We start from the raw sequence: 19138 nt of genomic DNA, 5'->3' as shown, positions 1-19138 counted from the left end.
CTTTATGTAATACCTATAATGAAGCCTACCCAACCCCTTCCTATAAACGTAAAGCAAACCTCCCCACCCCCACCAAAACTAAGCTCGCTGACCCTGTTTGTCCCATTGATCAACCCCCTCGCTCTGTCTTTCACCTGAACACTTACGCCATCCACTCCCACAATCAAGCCCACTTTGTCTTTATCCACCCTGACACCTTCATCTAAGCTTCTCTCCTCCTCCCTCCTTCCCCTTCTTCCCTCTCTCTCCTGGTGCAATGACAGTATCACCTCCTATATCAAAACATTCACTACTTCCCCAGTAACGAGCCTCTGTTCATGCATATCCTGTCCCAGCACCAGGTGGACTCCTCCATACTTAATGAAACTTTCCCCCTACCTCACCCCATTGTCTGCACCTCTTCCTATGTCCTCCACTGTACCAATAATGCCCAACCCTTAATGCGAGTTGGGGTCGCTATTAGCCACCTTAAGCATATCCCAGTGTAGCCACAACACCTGCTTAATGTCACTACTGAACATCTTGTCCTCAGCGTCTTTTTCCCTGCCCTCACTGTCTCCTGTGCCACCATCTTATGTCCACCCTGCTGCTCCCAACCCCTATGACCTTTCCTCCCATACTGACTGCACCTTCTTTGCCTGTGATTTCCGCAAACCACAACATCCATAACTCTGCCACTTTCTGGTGGCACCAAGTGAGGTGGTGCTGTAGTTGGCACACTGGACTCGCATTCGAGAGGATGACGGTTCAAAGCTGCGTCTAGCTATCCCGATCTATGTTTTCCGTGATTTCACTAAATCGCTTCTGGCAAATGCTGGGATGGTCCCTTTGAAATGGCACGGCCAACTTCCTTTCCCAATCTGATGGGCCCTATGACCTCGCTGATTGGTACCCTCCTCTGAATCAATCAATCAATCAACCGACATGTGGTAGTTGTGTCAATTCCTTTTCACCCTCTGAGTTGATCTTGTCCTCCTCTCCCAGCATACCCATCCTGTAAGTTACTCCTCCCCCGATGTCATGTTCCCTTACCCCAACTTCCTTGGGCATATCACTGTGGAAGTGCTAGATCCCATTGGCAGTGATCAGCTCCCAGTCCTTCTCACCATCTCCTCTTCTGGCTCCCTGCCCCGTTGCCCCTCCCAAGGTCATACATCACTACTGCCTTGCTGACTGGAATGCCTACCAAGTCTCCGTTGCCAGCCAGGTTGGAAGCCACCCATTCATGTTTCACCATCCTGGTGACATTGATCATGCCTCATCTTTCCTCCAGAAGACCATCTCCGATGCTGTGGACGTCCATGTTACCACCAAACCTATCCATCCCCACCATCCTACCCTCCCTGTGAAGGCCGTACTCCTTCTCCATGAATCCTGCAGGCTCTACCATTCCTTCCTCTGCACTCGTGACTGGGACATCTCCTCTCCCTGTCCAACTTAACTCCCATCACTTTGCTATTTTTGTTTTCCTTGACCTCCAGAATGCTTTTCAAGCTCCATACCTACACCCTTCCTATCAACTTTGTCCATCTCATTGCACCCTTCCTCTCCCACTGTCCTTCCTATGTCACCATCCATAACACCAACTCCTGTACCTTCTACCCTACTGCAGGTGTGCCATAGGACTCCATCCTTTCCCCTCTCCTTTATTTCCTGTGTACCACTGATATGCCCAAACCAAACCCACCCGTCCACCTCCTTCAATATGCTGATGACACTGCCTTCCTTGCCCTCTATCCTGCCCTTCAACAGTCCCATCACTCCCTACAAACCCACCTAGACCAGTTTACCACTTGGTGCAAGTAGTGGCTCCTTAAGATCAATCCTTCAAAACTCCAGGCAATCATCATAGGATGTACCACAGTCCCCTTCCGGCTCCATGATTTCTACCTCACCATCTATGACTATCTTATCCAATTTACTCCAACACTGAAATACCTTGTCCTCACCCTCGACTGTTACCTCACTGGAACACCCCTCCCAATACCCTTACCCGCTTACCATCGAATGCAAAGCCACAATATTCTCCGACTGCTGAAACTCCTGTCCGGTCGAACATGGGGTTTGCACCCTTCCACCATCTTCCATACCTAAAAATTCTTGATCTGTCCCATCCTTTGCTAGGCCAGTGTTGCCTGGATCTCCACCCCTCCTAAATTCTATAAAGCCTTCCAAATCCTTGAATGCCATGCACTGCACCTCAGTTTTCGTATCTGTCTCCCATTCTCCATGAGGATCCTCTATGACCTTATACCTTTCCACAACTCCACCTTTTCTTTGAACTCATCCACATCCCCTACACATACTGCTGACTCAACCTTCCTCAAGCCCTGGTGCCTCCTTTCCTCTCCCCTCCCTGCCCACTGCCACACTTCCACCAATGTGTCCCACACTCTCTGCATCTCCACACCCTCCATCTCCTGTCCTAGAAAGACTTTCAGCATCTCCCCATGACAGATGATGAGCTTCACCCAGTTATTTATCATTTCTTCCATCTCTGACTGACTTCTTCCTCTCCCCTCCTTTGTAGGGGTCCCTCTCTCACACCCCCTCCTGCTGTTTCCTCCATCCTACTCTCCCCTCCCCTTACCCCCTTGTCCTGCTCTCTTCTCCTGTCCCAATCTTTGCACTCCTTTCTGAATTGCTCCCTTTCCCACCACTCCCATCTCCTGTCTTCCTCTGCTGTTTCCGCCATCCTACTCCCCCCTCCCCTCCCCTCCCCTCACCCCCTTGTCCTGCTCACTTCTCCTTTCCCAATCTTTGCGCTCCTGGATTGCTCCCTTTCCCACCGTCCCCATCTCCTGTCCCTTGGTGTGCTACCAGCTATACCCCTTCCTGCCCCTTCCTGCCTCCTACTCCTCCACCAACCCCCCACCCCTCCTCCTCCTCCTCCTCCTCCTCCTCCTCCTCCTCCTCTTCCTCTCCTCTCAGGCCTCCACTCCCTTGGCAGGTCCTTCCAGTTTTAATCCAGTTTTACTCTTCATCGTGTTTTGGGGCTTATCATATGTGATACATCAGTGCAGTGTGTTTTAAGTGTTGTCATCCCTTGTGGCTTTTCTTACTTTGGACACCATTTTTAATCATGCTCTTAGTGCCACCATTGTTTATGTACTACATATTTGTCGAGTTGATTTTATTTATATGTGGATTGTATACAATTGTCCCTCATTAAACATCTTCTTTTTCGTAATTTTGATCCCAATTGTTTTCCCTGTATCTTTTGTCTATTTCATCTTTTATCCCCTTAGTATTTGGTTTTAACATTTCCCCGGTATTAGTTGTACAGTCTCTGGACTAAAGAGCGATGGATTGTGCCACTGCCAGCCCACCCTTGCTCATATGGGGCAGCGATGTGAAACAACAATGGGAGGGAGGGGACAGTTTAGACGTCAAACTGCGCCACTCCTCGCTACAGTGAACAGGTTCAGAACTGTGTTGGTATGTCAAAGGAAATGGTTCATTTGTGTGCGGCTCTGTTTGGACAGCGGTTCTTGTTTTCATTTATTGATGCACGTGCACTGGGACATGCTGCACACATACAAACAGTCCGTGCTGTACAGATTGGTGCGTGCTGTGTGGTTGCAGCATTATACGGCAGAGACAGTACTCACTTATAGAAAAGGTGCTCTTGGCACTGAAAGTTCCAGAAGGAAGGAGTACAATATTGATACATTATGTAGTCTCAGAGAGGTGCATGCAAGTTGTTTGTGTGTGTGTGTGTGTGTGTGTGTGTGTGTGTGTGTGTGTGTGTGTACTGCTGACAGAGGCCTTAATGGCTGAAAGCTTTAATTGTATGAATCTTTCTGTTGTGCCTATCGTGACTCAGCATCTCTGCTATATGGTTAGTAGTAACTTTCCTTCTCTGGGATTGTTAAATTCCATCCTGGATTTTCTGTTGTTTGGTTTTTGTAATGCAAAATCAATTTAATATTCCCTTAGATCTGACAATTCTGTTATAACTAATTATAAACTTGAAAATACATTGTTACAAATTATTAAAGTTTGTTATTTTTGTGATGACACATGTACTTTGCATCGGTTGGTATATAATCTAAAATTCTTCAATACAACATTAAATAACTAATAATAAATGTGAAATTTGGTCATAAGAAATTGTAATACTCAATACCATGTATACATTGAAAGCTATGTATCAAGTAGTATATTAAAAGCTGTGTATCCCACACTCCAGTATGAGGTATAAACCTACGACGTTGCAACATGTTCTTACCAATTGACGTTTCCAGCCATACCTTACAGACCAGCTCAAAGCTTTTGGTTTGCCATTATAGCATTTGCAGATTGATAGACTGAGTCTGGAAACATAAAACTCACAAATATGTGAAATTTCCATGTCAGCAATAAGTAACTGGAATCCATCTCATTATCAGTGTGGCAATTGAAGAGCTTGCTGCCCATTATTAGATTACCCATAACTAACCACTGCAGCAGTCCTATTGCTCATTGTTAATGACTGTGTCTTATCAAGTATCTTTTGAGGTTGTAAGCAAATGCAGCACTGCCAGATAACCTAGCGTTACTTATCTGTCTAAAACCATTACCAAATTCAATGACTGAGGAACTAGATTAAGTTCAAGAACTACATGTTGAATGGCTATTTTCAAGAGCCTTTAAAGCAACTATTACACAATGGAATTATTCAGTACTGGCCAGACCAATGTAATTCTATTATTATTTTAGCTGATGGTAACTACATTGTCACCTCTTTAAATAATTTATAATTTTCCAAAAATTTTGTTGCAGTGTATTCTTCTCTGTAAGAGCAGCAGCATCTTTGTAAATCTACATTAAGCTGTGGAATTCCTAACAAATCTTGAAGAAAATAGTTTATAATTTGAAATTGCTTAAAGAATCACAAAATATCAAAATGTAAGCTCATATTCCAACACCAACCCATATTTCATTCTACCTTTAACCTACACTCCTCCTCCCAATGATGTGAAAATTCACCAGGAATGACATGTGGTTTGGATTCCATCTTAAACTGTAGGTCCCCTTTTCCCAGTAGGATTACTGGGGTAGGTTAGGGTCACAAAAGTCACCAAAGTGACATTCAAATGAAGGACATGGCAGATCATTGAGCCAACAGAATTATTATTATTACTATTATGTGTGACATACTTTTAAATTTGAAAATCATTTGTAAGGATTCTAAGAATCCATTACTCAGCTTCATACACCTTGCATGAGTATCATGATTTAAAAAAATTATATACAGGGCTTTCAGCTCTGTACAAGCAGTCATTTCATTGCATTACATCAAAGAGTGAAATAGGGCAATTCAGTGTACAATAGCTTGAGGGAAAACTCTGTATTTCTGCTTCTGCCAATTTCTAGCTCTTTTCATCTGGACATGGGACACATTCTGTAAATCTCTTTTTCCATATTTTCATCAATTTTTGTTGTGGAATTCCAATTCTGGTCTTCCCCATTTTGTGTTTCTTATGTAGCTGCATAATAGTACAAGTTGTAAAGTGAAAAAAGTATCAAATTTAATAATATACCTAATCACTGATGTATCTAGTATTATTTGTCTAAAAGTTTCATGTATTCTGTTCTATGTTTCTAGCATTTTTGTTTGAAAAGGTTGCCGTGAAGTATTGTGATTGAATTTCACCCATTGGCCAGGCACATAGTGTATTTGTTATTGGGAAACATTTAAAACCACCATAGTATGAATTTAGGGCATTATCATATGGACTCACCTATTTCAAACTGGGGTCTGTGACCTTTTTTGTGAATGCATCATTCTTTTTTTGTGAATGCATTATTCTTTGTAATAAAAAATAAAGAGACTACTGCCGTCTCAAGGAAATTTGTTTCCTATTGTCTTCCAATTAACTGGCTGCTATAGAATGTATTCCAGCATCACTTTGTTGTTGTAGATACTAATTCACTTTGACAATCTAATATTTCAGGAAAAAATTAATGATCAGTTGGGAACACTTTTAGCCAGACAATGCCATCTTGAAGCAAAACTGAGAGGAATTTCAAAAGCTCTACCAAACCTTCAGATAGTTCATTCTGATGCTAAGCAGTTAGTGGAGATGATAAGCTTTACTTCAACACTTGCAGAGAATGTGAGTGCCAAAGTCCGCCAGTTGGACTTAGCAAGGGTAAGTGTTTACTGTGATTTTAGACATGTTACATGAAAACTAGGTGTAAAATAGAGAATTTGACAATATGTCAATCAAATTGCTGTTCTTGGTTGTTTCATTTGAATGGAGAGATGCTGTGTTTGTATTCTAGTTGCTGGTAAATTCCCACTGGTCAGAGCTATGATTCAGTATTTGCTAGGTATGACCTTGCCAAACACAACTTATAGAACTAAACCACAGAAATTACCGTGTTGACATTTTTTGCAGTCTTGCCAATGCCTTTAATTGTGCATATTATAAATTGTACCATGTAAACTAGAATAGTATGATGTGATGTGTATTCCCTTTACATGAATAGAGTCGTATCTTAACAGTAGAAAACAGATGTCACATTAACAAATGATGCAATAAGAATAAGATTAAATTTGGAGAGAGAAAACATGAAATATGAAGCTTGACCCTCTCCTGTTCTAGCCTGAGATAAATGATTTACCCTAAACATTTGAGAAGTCTGCAAAACCTGTCATGTTGGCTGATGTCACATGTGGACTGATAAAAGGACCCAATCACGCCCTTGCGAGGTACAGCTAAGAGAATAATGAAACAGACATACAACTGACCAACAACAGACAGTATAATCTTTAACCTTACATAGCCTTCTAAACAAACAAAAATTATTTAAAATTACCCGAAGTAGAATTAGTTCACATGCACTGGATGAGGCTCAATTTGTGCAGTTCCTAGGCACCTGGATGGAAGTTTCTAGGCACCAGGGCAGCTAATAAACTTGAGATGGCACCAGCAAGTGGATAAATCAGTCAAAAAGTTCAGAGCCATATGCTTTATACATAGACAGACTTGCTAGCATACTTTAACATGATACTGTTGTAAGGCATAATCTTACAGGCCAAAGCAACTATGTTTAAAGGTATTTATTCCTCAGCAACATGCAGAACGGATATTGTGTAAAGTTGATAACTGAACAACCTGCAGAAATTTCTTCAGGGACCTAGAGATTCCTACATTTCCATGTCGGGGGATAACAAAAGAGTATTTAGAATGAATTGTGCAATTCACAGCAACAATACTAGACATGCCCATAATTTCCATGTAGATTTTGCTCCCATATCTAGTGTTCAGATTTAAGTTTTATGTTCGGATGGTATATCAAATTATTACTGGATACAAACAGGAAACTGAAAATCATCAAATAGCAAAAAATTAAGTAAAAGGATACCTTATTATGTAATATACACTATGTGATCAAAAATATCCAGAGACGTAGTTCTACAGGATTCAGGCCAGGACGTTGTGCAGGCCAGGTCATTACAGGGATTTTACTGTTGTGTAACCACTCCGCCACAGGTCGTGCATTATGAACAGTTGCTCCATCATGTTGAAAGATGCAATCGTCATCCCCAAATAGCTCTTCAACATTGGGAAGCAAGAAGGTGCTTAAAACATCGATGTAGGCATATGCTGTGATAGTGCCATGCAAATCAGCAAGGGGTGCAAGCCTCCTCCATGGAAAAACATGACGGCGCCATAACACCACCTCTGAATTTTACTGTTGGCAGATGACTTTCACTGGGCATTTGTCATACCCACATCCTGCCATTGGATTGCCACATTGTGTACCGTGATTCGTCACTCCACACAATAGTTTTTCCACTATTCAATCATCCATTGTTTACTCTCCTTACACCAAGCAAGGGTGTCCTTTGGCATTTACTGGCATGAGCAGCCACTTGACCATGAAATCCAAGTTTTCTCACCTCCTGCCTAAATGTGATAGTACTTGAAGTGGATCCTGATGCAATTTGGAATTCCTGTGTGATGGTCTTGATAGGATGTCTGCCTATTACACATTACGAATGTCTTCAGCTGTTGGTGGTCTCTTTCAATCAACAGACAAGGTTGGTCTGTATGCTTTTATAGTGTATGTGTTCCTTTCATGTTTCCACTTCACTATCACATCAGAAATAGTGGACCTAGGGATGTTTAGGAGTGTGAAAATCTTGCATACAGACTTATGACACAAGTGACACCCAATCACCTGACCATGTTCGAAGTCTGTGAGTTCCGCGGAGCGCCTCATTTTGCTCCCTCATGATGTCTAATCACTACTGAGGCCACTGATATGGAGTACCTGGCGGTAGGTGGCAGCACAATGCACCTAATATGATAAACATATGTTTTTGGAGTTGTCTGGATACTTCTGATCACATAGTGAATCACAGTGTTTTGTTTCTGGGATGTTAATCCTACTTAACTCTAATACTCATATTAGACAAAATCAGGCAATGGAAACTCCAGATTGGAATATCAACAGTATTAGGAAAATGATAGGTTGCTACTCACCATAAAGATGACCCACTGAGTTGCAGACAGGCACAACAAAATGACTGTTACACATTATAACTTTCGGCCAAAGCTTTCTTACACACACACACACACGCACACACACACACACACACACATACACATTCACACAAGCAAGTATACCTTGCACAGGTGTGACCACTAACACCAGCAGCTCTGAGCAGTTAGAGCTGCTGTTGGTAGTGATCATATGTGCGTGAGGTGTGCTTGTTTGCATGAATGTGTGTGTATGTATTTTCTTTGCTGAAGAAGCCTTGGGCCAAAAATTATAATGTATAACAGCCTTTTTGTTGTGACTGTCTGCAATTCAGTGGGCCATCTTTATGGTGAGTAAAAATCTGTCCTTCTCCTAATATTGTTTATTTTAGACAGATCTTTACCAGTATATAGACAGTTCATAGTTTTCTGTGTAAAGCTACACAAACGATATGTTTGAAATTGAGTTGCAGATAGTCACAACAAGTAAACTGCTATACATTTGAGCTTTCAGCTGAAAGGCCTTCTTCTACAATAGAAAATACACACATAGATTCATACAGGCACAACTCACACACACGACAACTGTCTCTGGGCGAGCAACTGGTCGTGATGGGAGAATCAATCAGTAGGTGCTGGTGGTAAGGAGGAGGCTGGAGTCGGGAGCCTGGGGGGGGGGGGGGGGGGGTAGTGCTGCTTGTGGGAGCATGCAGCATCGTGGAGTTGTGGTGGGGACATGGTAAGGCTGCTTGGTGCTTTTGGGAGGTTTGGGGGAGGGGGGAATAGTAGGAAAGAAAGTAAGTAGAGGAGGCAAAAAGACTAGTGGGTGTGTTTATGGAATAGAAGGCTATGTAGGAGTGGGAGCCAGGAAGAGGGTAGGTGAAGGACAGACACTGGCAAAGGTCGAAGTGAGGGATTTTATGGAAACGTAGAATGTATTGAAGAAGGGAGGGTTTCCACCTTTGTATTTCAGAAAAGCTGATGGTGGTAGGAAGGATCCAGGCAGTGCAGGCAGTGAAGCAGTCATTGAAGTGAAGCATGTTGTGTTGGGAAACATATTCAGCAGCTGTTTGGTCACAGTTTGTTGTTGGCCATTCATGCGGACAGACAGCTTGTTGGTTCTCAAGCCCACATAGAAAGCAACATTTTGCCTCATGGCTCACATCACTGCAGTGGATCTAGGTGCAAGACCTGTCCCATATATCCTCCCACTACCACCTATTCCAGATTGTTCACAGTCATCACCTATATCATCAGAGGCAGGCTACTTGTGAAAGCAGTCAAGTGGTCTACGAATTAAGGTCTGCTTCCTATTTGCTACTCCCTTTCTTTCACCCACCTATCTCCTCCCTTGCTTCCACTACTATGCATCCTTCTATTCCACCAACACACCCACTAGTCTTTTTCCCCTCCTCTACTTATCTCCTTCCTGCACCCCTCCTCTCCCCACCCCAAACCTCCTGACAGCACCTGACAACTTTACCCTGTCCCTGCAATGTCCCTGCATGCTCCCACAAGCAGCACTACCCTCCATCCACACACCCCTACCCTGCTCTGCCGTCCCTCCATGCCCCAGCCACTTCCTTACCCCCACCATCACAGATGCTACTCCCATCAGGCCCTGTGGCTCATATTCTCAGTGGCCAGAGACAGTGGTCATGTGTGCAAGAGTTGTGCTTCCATGAATGTGTGTGTGTCTTCTACCTTAGAAGGAGGTCTGTTGGCAAAAGCTTAAATAAATAGCAGTCTTTTTGTTGTGCCTTTTTGTGACTCAATGTCTCCTGCACATGGTGAGCGGCAGTCTATCCTTTCCATAATATTGTCATTATTCCATCCTGAATTTTCCATTGTTTGATTTGTTTGAAGTATTAGATAAGAGTGTTGCTAGAATCTTGGTTTTCTGTCAGAAAGGTCACAATTCATAATAATTGAGCAGAAGTCGTCAAGTAAAATAGAAGTGGTGTCTGGCATTCCCCTGTGAAGCGTTACAGTCCCCCTACCATTCCTGGTCTATATAAATGACTTAGGAGACAATCTGAGCAGCCCTATTAGATTGTTTGCAGATGATGCTGTCATTTACCATCCAGTTAAGTCATCAGAAGATAAGAATGATCTGCAAAATGATTTAGACATGATATCTGTTTGGTGCAAAGAGTGGAAATTCACTTTTAACAATAAAAAGTATGAGGTGCTCCACATGAGTACAAAAAAATATCTGTTAAATTTCTGCTGTACAATCACATAAATTTGAAGGTTATTAATTCAACTGAATACCCACAGATTACAGTGATGGAAAAATTTAAATTGGAACCATCACAGAGAGAATGTTATGGGAAAGATCAATCAAAGACTGCATTTTAAAGTCAGAGCAATTAGAAGATGCAACAATGCTACTAAAGAACCTTCCTCCACTATACCTGTCTTAACTCATCTGGGGTACTACTGTGTGGTATGGCATCTTTAATAGACAGGATTGATGGGGGATATTGTAAAACTGAAAGAAGGTTGCTCATTTTGTAATACCACAAAATGTAAGAGATAGTGTCATGGATAAGATATACAAATTGGAGTGCTAGTATTAAACAATGGCATTTTTGGTGTAGTGATAACTTTTCATGAAATTTCAATCACCAACCTTCTCTCAACTTTCTCCTCCAAATGCTAAATAATTTTTACTCCCATCTCCATAGGAAGAAATGACCAATATAATAAAATAAAAGAAATCAGAACTTGAACAGAAAGATTTAGATGTTCATTTTTCTCATAAGCTACGCTATAGTCCAATACTTGAAAAATAACCTGCAAGTGGCTGTTTGAACCCACTTCCAAGCACTTAAGTGTGAATTTAATGTGGATTTAGATGTTGGTGTTAATGTTCTGCAATTCCACAGCAGCTGATGCATATTGCTCATTTGGACATTTATTTGCATGAAACTATGTATTTGGCTCTCTGATCTTGAAAACAGAGAGGAATCTGATAGACAGACAAATTAAAGTGCTCAGATGTGGCACCTGCAAACAAAATATTCAGACCACCAAACGTTCAAGAAGGTAGTTCTCCTTAGATGTCTGCTGCAAATAGTCTTCCAACCACTTGCGACAAGCTAGCCTGATGGCAGATGTTCTATTAGCAGTAAAGTTTCTCCTTCAATATTGCCTCTGGCTTCACTAGCAACCAGAAGGAAGGTAGGCAAAGATGTTAATATACATGTTTTCACATCCAGATGGTCTGCGATAGGGAAACAGTCATACATGCATGTGCTCCCCCCCCCCCCCCCCCCCCCAAAAAAAAAAAAACCACACACACACACACACACACACACACACAATTAAAATAAGCAGCGTACCTTTGTGCTTGCTGCCCCTGATGTGCCCTCACTAGAAAAGGAAAAGTGTTTGGAAATGAAGCAGAAGAAAAATAACCATTATGTTGCAAGGTAATTTTTGTCAATACAGTGTGAAGGAAAAGGATCAGAGAGATTTACTGGATGGGATGAGAAGGAAAGACTAAGAGTTTAAAGTGGAAGATAGAGTAATATGCATAACACGCGATCTAGTGTGAGATTACTAGCAATACACTGTATGTCGTAAAGGTTGGTTGGATTAGCGGGGGGGGGGGGGGGGGGGGGGGGGTAATATACAGGGCAGAAAAAGTAGTGAAGAAAAGATTAGTTATTATGAAGAGACACTGAGACATAATAAATTAAGGCCAGGTGGGTGTCAAGAACTGAGGGCATGTGAAACAGCAGTTCCCACCTGCAAAGTTCAGAGAAACTGCTGTCTGGGGAAAGAAGCCAGATGGCATGTGTGATGCAACAGGCACTGAGGTAATTACTGTCATGTTGTAGAGCATGCTCTGCAGCAGGACATTGTGTGTTGCCAGTACTCACCCTCTGTGTATGACCGTTCACCATAACTGATAACTTGGTGGTACCCATTCTGATGTAAAAGGCCGAGCAGTGTTTACATAACAGCTGATATAAGATGTGTCATTTCAAATGTGGCTTTCCCTTTGATAGTATATGTTTTGCCAGTTACAGTGCTGGAATAGGTGGTGGTAGGAGGGTGCATAGGGCAAGTCTTGCAGCAGGGTGGCCACAGGACTAGGAGCCATAGGGTAGGGAGATGGGAACAGGAGGAGGATAGGGTCTGACAAGGATATTGCGGAGATTGGGAGAACGACAAAAAGCTGTTCTAGGTGTGGTGGGCAAAATCTCGGACAGAATGGATCTCACTTCAGGGCATGATTTTAGGAAGTCATGGTGTTGTTGAAGTAGCTGATTAATACAGTCAAGACCAGGGTAATACAGGGTGTCAAGTGCTGTGCTCTGAAGTTGTTTTTTTGAAGGGATCAGCAGCGCCAGGATTGGATGTGATGGCTTGGGAAATCTGCTTTTGAACTAGGCTGTTGGGATAATTATGTTCAGTGAAGGCTGAGGTGAGAATGGTGGTGTATTGCTGTATAGAGTCTGTATCAGAACAAATATATTTGCATCAAATGCCAAGGCTGTTTGGGGGAGGGGGGGGGGGGGCACTTGACATGGAAAGGATGGCAACTGTCAAAATGTTTGTTAGTAGATTTAATGTGGACGGAAGTAAGTAGCTGGCCTGTGGTGAGAATGTGACCAAACATCAAGAACAGTTGCATGGGATTCACAATAGGACCATGTGAAATTTAATTGGGAGAAGTTATTTAGAGATTCCAGGAATTTTAACAGGTCAGCCTCACCATGAGTCCATACAGCAAAGATGTCATTAATGTATCTAATCCAAACCAGGGGGCTGAAGGCTTATGGTCCCAGGAAAGCCCCTCTCCAAGTGCCTCACGAGAAGCTTGGCATAGGAAGGAGCCATCCTGGTTCCCATGGCTGTACCCTGATTTGTTAGTATGTGAGCAAAAAGGATGTCATAGGTTTGGAACCATGTGGGGGTTGACTGAGGAACTGTTCAGCAGCAGACAAAGCATGCACGTGGGGGGTGTTGGTACAGAGGGAATGGTATCAGCGGTGACTAGCAAAGTATGTGGTGGGAGTGGAATGGGCACAGATTTCAGATGATCTAGGAACTGGTTGGTATCTTTAAGCCAGGAACTCTTGGACGGTGGGGATGATTGGGTTTTTGGATCTTAGGAAGAAGATAAAAGGTGTGGGAGTCTGGTTTAGGTGGGATAAGAAGTTCTATGAATTGAGGTGTAAGTCCTTGTGAGGGGCTTGAGGTTTTAGGACAGACTGCAGGTCAGTTTGAATCACAGGGATGGGATCTTGATGGCAGATGCTGCATGTAGAGGTCTCAGACAGCATAGACCTTCACTAACACATTCCTGTTGGTCAAGTACCACAGTGGTAGATCCTTTGTCTCCTGGGGGAATAATGATGGAGTCATCAGCTTTTGGGAGATGTAGAGCATGGAGTTCTGCAGAGGACAGGTTAGGGTCATGCTATAAGGACCTGAGGAATTGTTGTGAAGCAATGCTATATGTGAGGAATTCTTTGAAGGCTTGTAAGGAATGATTTTGGGGTAGTAGTGGTGGTGGATCAAGTTGTTATATCCTCATACCTACACAACACTTTCTCCCAACCCTGTGTGTCATGTCTCATAACCCTGTATTAGACCTAGCTGCAGGAGCGTGCAGGGACGAGGTGGGTAGAGATTGGGGGGGGGGGGGGGGGGGGGAGTAAAGAGACTGTAGGTCTGTTTATGAAATAGATATTTGTGTAGTGCTGAAGTGGAAACAGGGAAGGGAGTAGCTGGGTGTACTAAATGCTCCCACAAGCAGCACTTTACAATCCCGAACCCTATCCTGCAGTTTGTAATGTGCGTGTAAGACTGTATAGTAAGTAAGCTTCTACTATTCAGAAATGATGTTTACATTCTCCTACTCATTTCACCTCAACAGAGGTCTGAAAACATACTGTGAAAGGTTCATTTCTTTCTGCATCAGATGTGGCTCTTTACCACCTGGAACTGGAGCAACTGAATTATGTTCCCTGCATGGGTTTCACCTACCCCTCATCATGTCCTGAAATGAGGAATTCCTGCAGTGGTATTCCACCACCCACCAAGCCTACACAATATTCTCGTCTGTCCCTATACAACACTTGCTCCCAACTCCTTGCCTCATGGCTCATATCCCTGTAGTAGACCAAGATGCAGGAACATGCAGGGACAAGGTGGGTAGAGGGTAGAGCAGCTAGGTTGCAGTCTGGTGGGTGGGTGGGGGATCGAAAAGGAAGGAAGTAAAAAGACTGTGGGTGCATTGGTAGAATAAAGATCTATGTAGTGCTGAAGTGGGAACAGAAGGGGGTAGGTGGGTGTAGAACAATGCTCCCACAAGCAGCACTTTACTGTCCCCCACCCCTACCCTTATATCTCTCCCCCTCCCTGCCCCAGCTTTCTCCTTAGCCCTTACCCCCACCACCCAGACTGCTTCTTCCATCATGCGAAGCTGCTTGCAGTCTGGCCTCGGCAGCCAGAGACTGTGGTCTTGTGTGTGAGTTGCATTCGTGTGTGTGTGTGTTTTTTGTCTAATTCCGATGAAGGCTTTTCTGGCTGAAAGCTTATTTGTTTGACATCTTTGCCTATCTGTGTCTCAGCATCTCTGCTATATGGTGAGAAGCAATCTATCCTTTTCACAATACTGTCATTATTCCACCTTGAATTTTCCATAGAGGTTATGACTTAAACATACAGTTTCCTCTAAATCAGTTTTTTCTCTACTGTATTTCTCAGTTTGATATATTGCTCACGTCTCCTAGCTAAGCAGTAACTAGAACACATTAAAAATTTCAAAAGTAGTTGAGTCCATTTTTGAGATTGTAGTTCCACAAATAAGCATGTTTTACAGGTTTAGGATATTCGGTCTTCTATTGAATTTTTCTGTTTTTATTGCTTTTTTACTTTTAGAGCAGGGCATCAGAGTGCCAGCAAAGGGTGCATGATTTGTTGGACCTGCAATTATGTAGCAATGGTGTGCAAGCAGCTCTTCACAATGAAGACTATGAAAAGGCTGCAGCTCATATACACAGATTTCTTTCCATGGATGAAACTTTGGTGCAGCAAACAGCTGATGATGTTGCTGAAGGTTGAGTCCCCAGTTCCTGTGAATTTTTGACAATTTTGTTTTAATTTAGCTTATCATTCTGCCAAAATTTTGACACCTAATGTTGTGACTTCCATTTCAACAGATTGCACTAATGTTACAAATTCTTTCAAATTACTGCAAGAAGCAGCCTCTAAATTGAGAGTAATTGTAACCCAAAAATTTGATGAATCGGTAAGATCAGAAGATTTAGCATCTGTTGAAAGATTTTTCAAGATATTTCCATTACTGGGAATGCATGAAGAGGGATTAGGGAAATTTTCACTTTACTTGTGTTCAAAGGTAGGTCATGTATGTTCTTTCTTGAATATATTCTGGTGTGATGTCTCATATATAAAATTAAGGAAAATGTTTGAAAGTGCTTTTATTGTATTTTAAGTTCCCATTTTTAACCTTGTTTTTTGATTGATGTGATGGAGTTGCTTGAGAGTATTCTTTTGTTGTGTAGGTGTGATGATGGTTCCTTAAAAAAGGTTATAGCTCCACAGGCACTGCCTGTTCGTACAAAAATTCTAATGCTCTTTACCGTTCCGTCTATTAGGAAAACATGAAGTTGTATGAGAAAGGAGAATTTGTCTTCTTGTGAGTAGTGTTGGCCTTGTGTTGAAACTGAATGTGCTGGAAATGAGAGTGACAACCTGGCTTATTTCCAGTGAGAAAGAGAGAGGGTGTGTATGTGTGTGTGTGTGTGTGGGGGGGGGATATTTGAAGATGTAATGTCCTTATATCTAGAATGAATGTGATATGTTATGCAACATTGTGTAGAGTTTTTAAGAATGATTATTCATATGTGCTCTTGGGTGGTTTCATTACTGAAAGTTCTTTTATTCTTCAGTTGCAGGAGACAGCACAGAAGAATTTAAGAGCAGCACTTGAAACGGCAGTATCTGACAAGAGAGCTAATGTTATATATGCGGACACTTTGACACTTTTATTTGAAGGCATAGCACGTGTTATTGAAATTCACCAACCGTTAGTGGAAACATATTACGGTGAGTAACCATAAAAATGTAAACATATTGTATTCCACCTTTTAACATGAGTTATTATGAAAGTTTAAATAGCTACAAATGAGAAAAAAATATACTAAATAAAAGACCAGACAAGTGCACTCTGAGGATTCCATATAAACTCAGATATGTATATAGCTAGATAATCTATAGGTTTTCATGAGTTGATATCAAAATATGTGACATAAATAGTATATCTTGTGATTGCATTGACTTAGAAGCTTAATTTTTCAGACTGCCAAGGGATCATAGAGCTTGGTATTTGGCATAAATTCATTTTGATATGTTTATCCATTGCAGGGGAAAAGGGGCTTAAACAGATGGCAAAAAATTGTTCGTATGTAATATAATTACAAATTAACAAATTTTTGGATTTTTTCCATTATTTGTACTGTGAAATCTTGTTTCTTGCAAAATTTCATGATCTGTGTCAACTGGGGGTGCTCTATTGGTTGTGATGAATGAGTTTGAGAGTGTCAGAATAGAGACATAAATGACCATATCTTTTGATTCAACTGACATAGAAGCTTAAAGCTTTTACATCACCAAGGAACTGTAGACTTTAGTATTTGACATAAATTTCAAAATGATGCCTCTAACCATTCGTGAGAAAAAAGGGTCTTAACAAATGGAGAGACAGACAGACAGACAAATGGACATTGTAAGTAAAAGTGAACTCATTCCAGACAGCTGAAATTTTAATGTGAAGAACTGTGACTTATGTTTTGGGGAACTAAATACTCTGAAGCATTCTTGTTGTGATTACTTGACCTCAAAACAAGTATGTGAAATGTCTTTGTATTTTAAGTCTTCAGGGAATACGTTTAAATCTTTTATAATTCACACTTTTTTTTTTTTTTTTTTTTTCTTTTGTATCTCATAGGAAACTAGGCCGACGCTCACATGTCCATACCACAGTGTTGTATAAGCTACGAGTAGCCTCAGGCTGATGCTAAATAACAAGTACCTCAAAATATCTTGAACAGTACTCGTGAACTAAGACTCTCAATCTTCGGTTTGCGTAGTGCTACTAGATCTCTATTACTCTAAGCTCTATGCGTGTATGAGTACCAATCATTAGATGTAGCAGTGGATTGTTTTGCATTTCAGAGAATGGAACTGGTGGCTTAACTTTCTGGACCACAAGGAAAAACTTCTTTAACATCCAGTCAACTTCTTAGTGAGTTGTCCACTTAGGAATTAAATGGATATAAAGACAAAATAGTCATTAGTAAGTTGAATCTTCAACATCAGACACAGTTTATCTGTGTTACTTTTATTAGGGCATTTGAGACTCTGCTTAGGTGGATTGTGTGTTCCTTCAGATTTTCATGAAATCAAAACAATTATTTTTCAGTTTTTTTTTAAACTTCCATTTGACTCTGTGTGCCACTGGTGCCCAGTCACAATTGCATCTGAAGAGAATGCAGGCAGTTTGTCCTTCCAATGATGTTTCTCCCGAATAAAATGTTATGATAGGTTGTTCCCTTCTGCCTATATACCTCTAAAGTCTTATGATGGCATGTACTACTGTGAGTTTGTTGGATTGTAACTCATTCAAATGCATTAAAGATGGCTTTTTATTGCGAAAATTTGGATATACAAGAATAATAAAAAACTAATGGTATTGCAACTCATTGTTGTGTTCTGCCATCCCTTTGGTCACTGTGCACAATCGTTCCATATGGAATAAAAATTGGTTAATAGGTAACAAGTTACAAGACGTGTGAAAACGAGTTTGAGTTACATGATGGTGGGAGAACAGCTTGTACAGCTCACCTTCTTTTTATACACAGAATGCTGTATGACAAATTACTCAATATCCCAAATCTGTCGAACACCTGTGTAATGGGACAGTTTCATTGGAGACGGTGATTGTAAATTTAAAATGTCTTCATGAAAATGCAATAGTGGCAGTATTACATAAGTTATTAAGTTTTAGTGTTGTTTTGGTCTAACCTAATGCATTTATGATATGAATATAATAGAGGGAAACATTCCACATGAGAAAAATATATCTAAAAACAAAGATGATGTGACTTACCAAACAAAAGCGCTGGCAGGTCGATAGACACACAAACAAACACAAACATACACACAAAATTCGAGCTTTCGCACCCAGCGGTTGCTTCGTCAGGAAGAGGGAAGGAGAGGGAAAGATGAAAGGATGTGGGTTTTAAGGGAGAGGGTAACACACACACACACACACACACACACACACACACACACACGTGTCCATCCGCACACACACACACACACACAAGCAGACGTTTGTAAAGACAAAGAGTTTGGGTAGAGATGACTAGAACTGCAAAAATACTGGGAAATTGAAAGTAAATGCAGCCAAGTATCAGAGAGATAGCCAATGATGAAATACAAAAAAAATTCTGTTCTTGTTCTTGCCTAAAACTCACCCAGTTATTTAAACCTAGACTGAATTCATCTGTTTCCGTGTGAGATCTTACATCCCAGACTGAATGCAATACTTAGGTTGTCAGAAAATGTGACTACGTGAAAAAGTGGCCCAGATTTTTATAAATCTTGAATTGAAT

General features: G+C 41.5%; 1 protein-coding gene across 1 annotated transcript in view; it reads left to right on the top strand.

Annotated features, from left to right (window-relative positions):
• Positions 1-19138, top strand: part of LOC126325794 (conserved oligomeric Golgi complex subunit 4) — a 144674-nt gene that overhangs the window by 17234 nt on the left and 108302 nt on the right. The window contains exons 2-5 of the mRNA XM_049995280.1: positions 5940-6137; positions 15381-15558; positions 15662-15858; positions 16412-16568. Coding sequence (XP_049851237.1) covers positions 5940-6137; positions 15381-15558; positions 15662-15858; positions 16412-16568 — 730 coding nt within the window. The remainder of the gene's footprint in view (positions 1-5939; positions 6138-15380; positions 15559-15661; positions 15859-16411; positions 16569-19138) is intronic.

This window comes from Schistocerca gregaria, chromosome 2 (genome assembly GCF_023897955.1).
Source record: "Schistocerca gregaria isolate iqSchGreg1 chromosome 2, iqSchGreg1.2, whole genome shotgun sequence".
NCBI lineage: Eukaryota > Metazoa > Arthropoda > Insecta > Orthoptera > Acrididae > Schistocerca > Schistocerca gregaria.
This window is presented reverse-complemented; position numbering and strand designations above follow the sequence as displayed.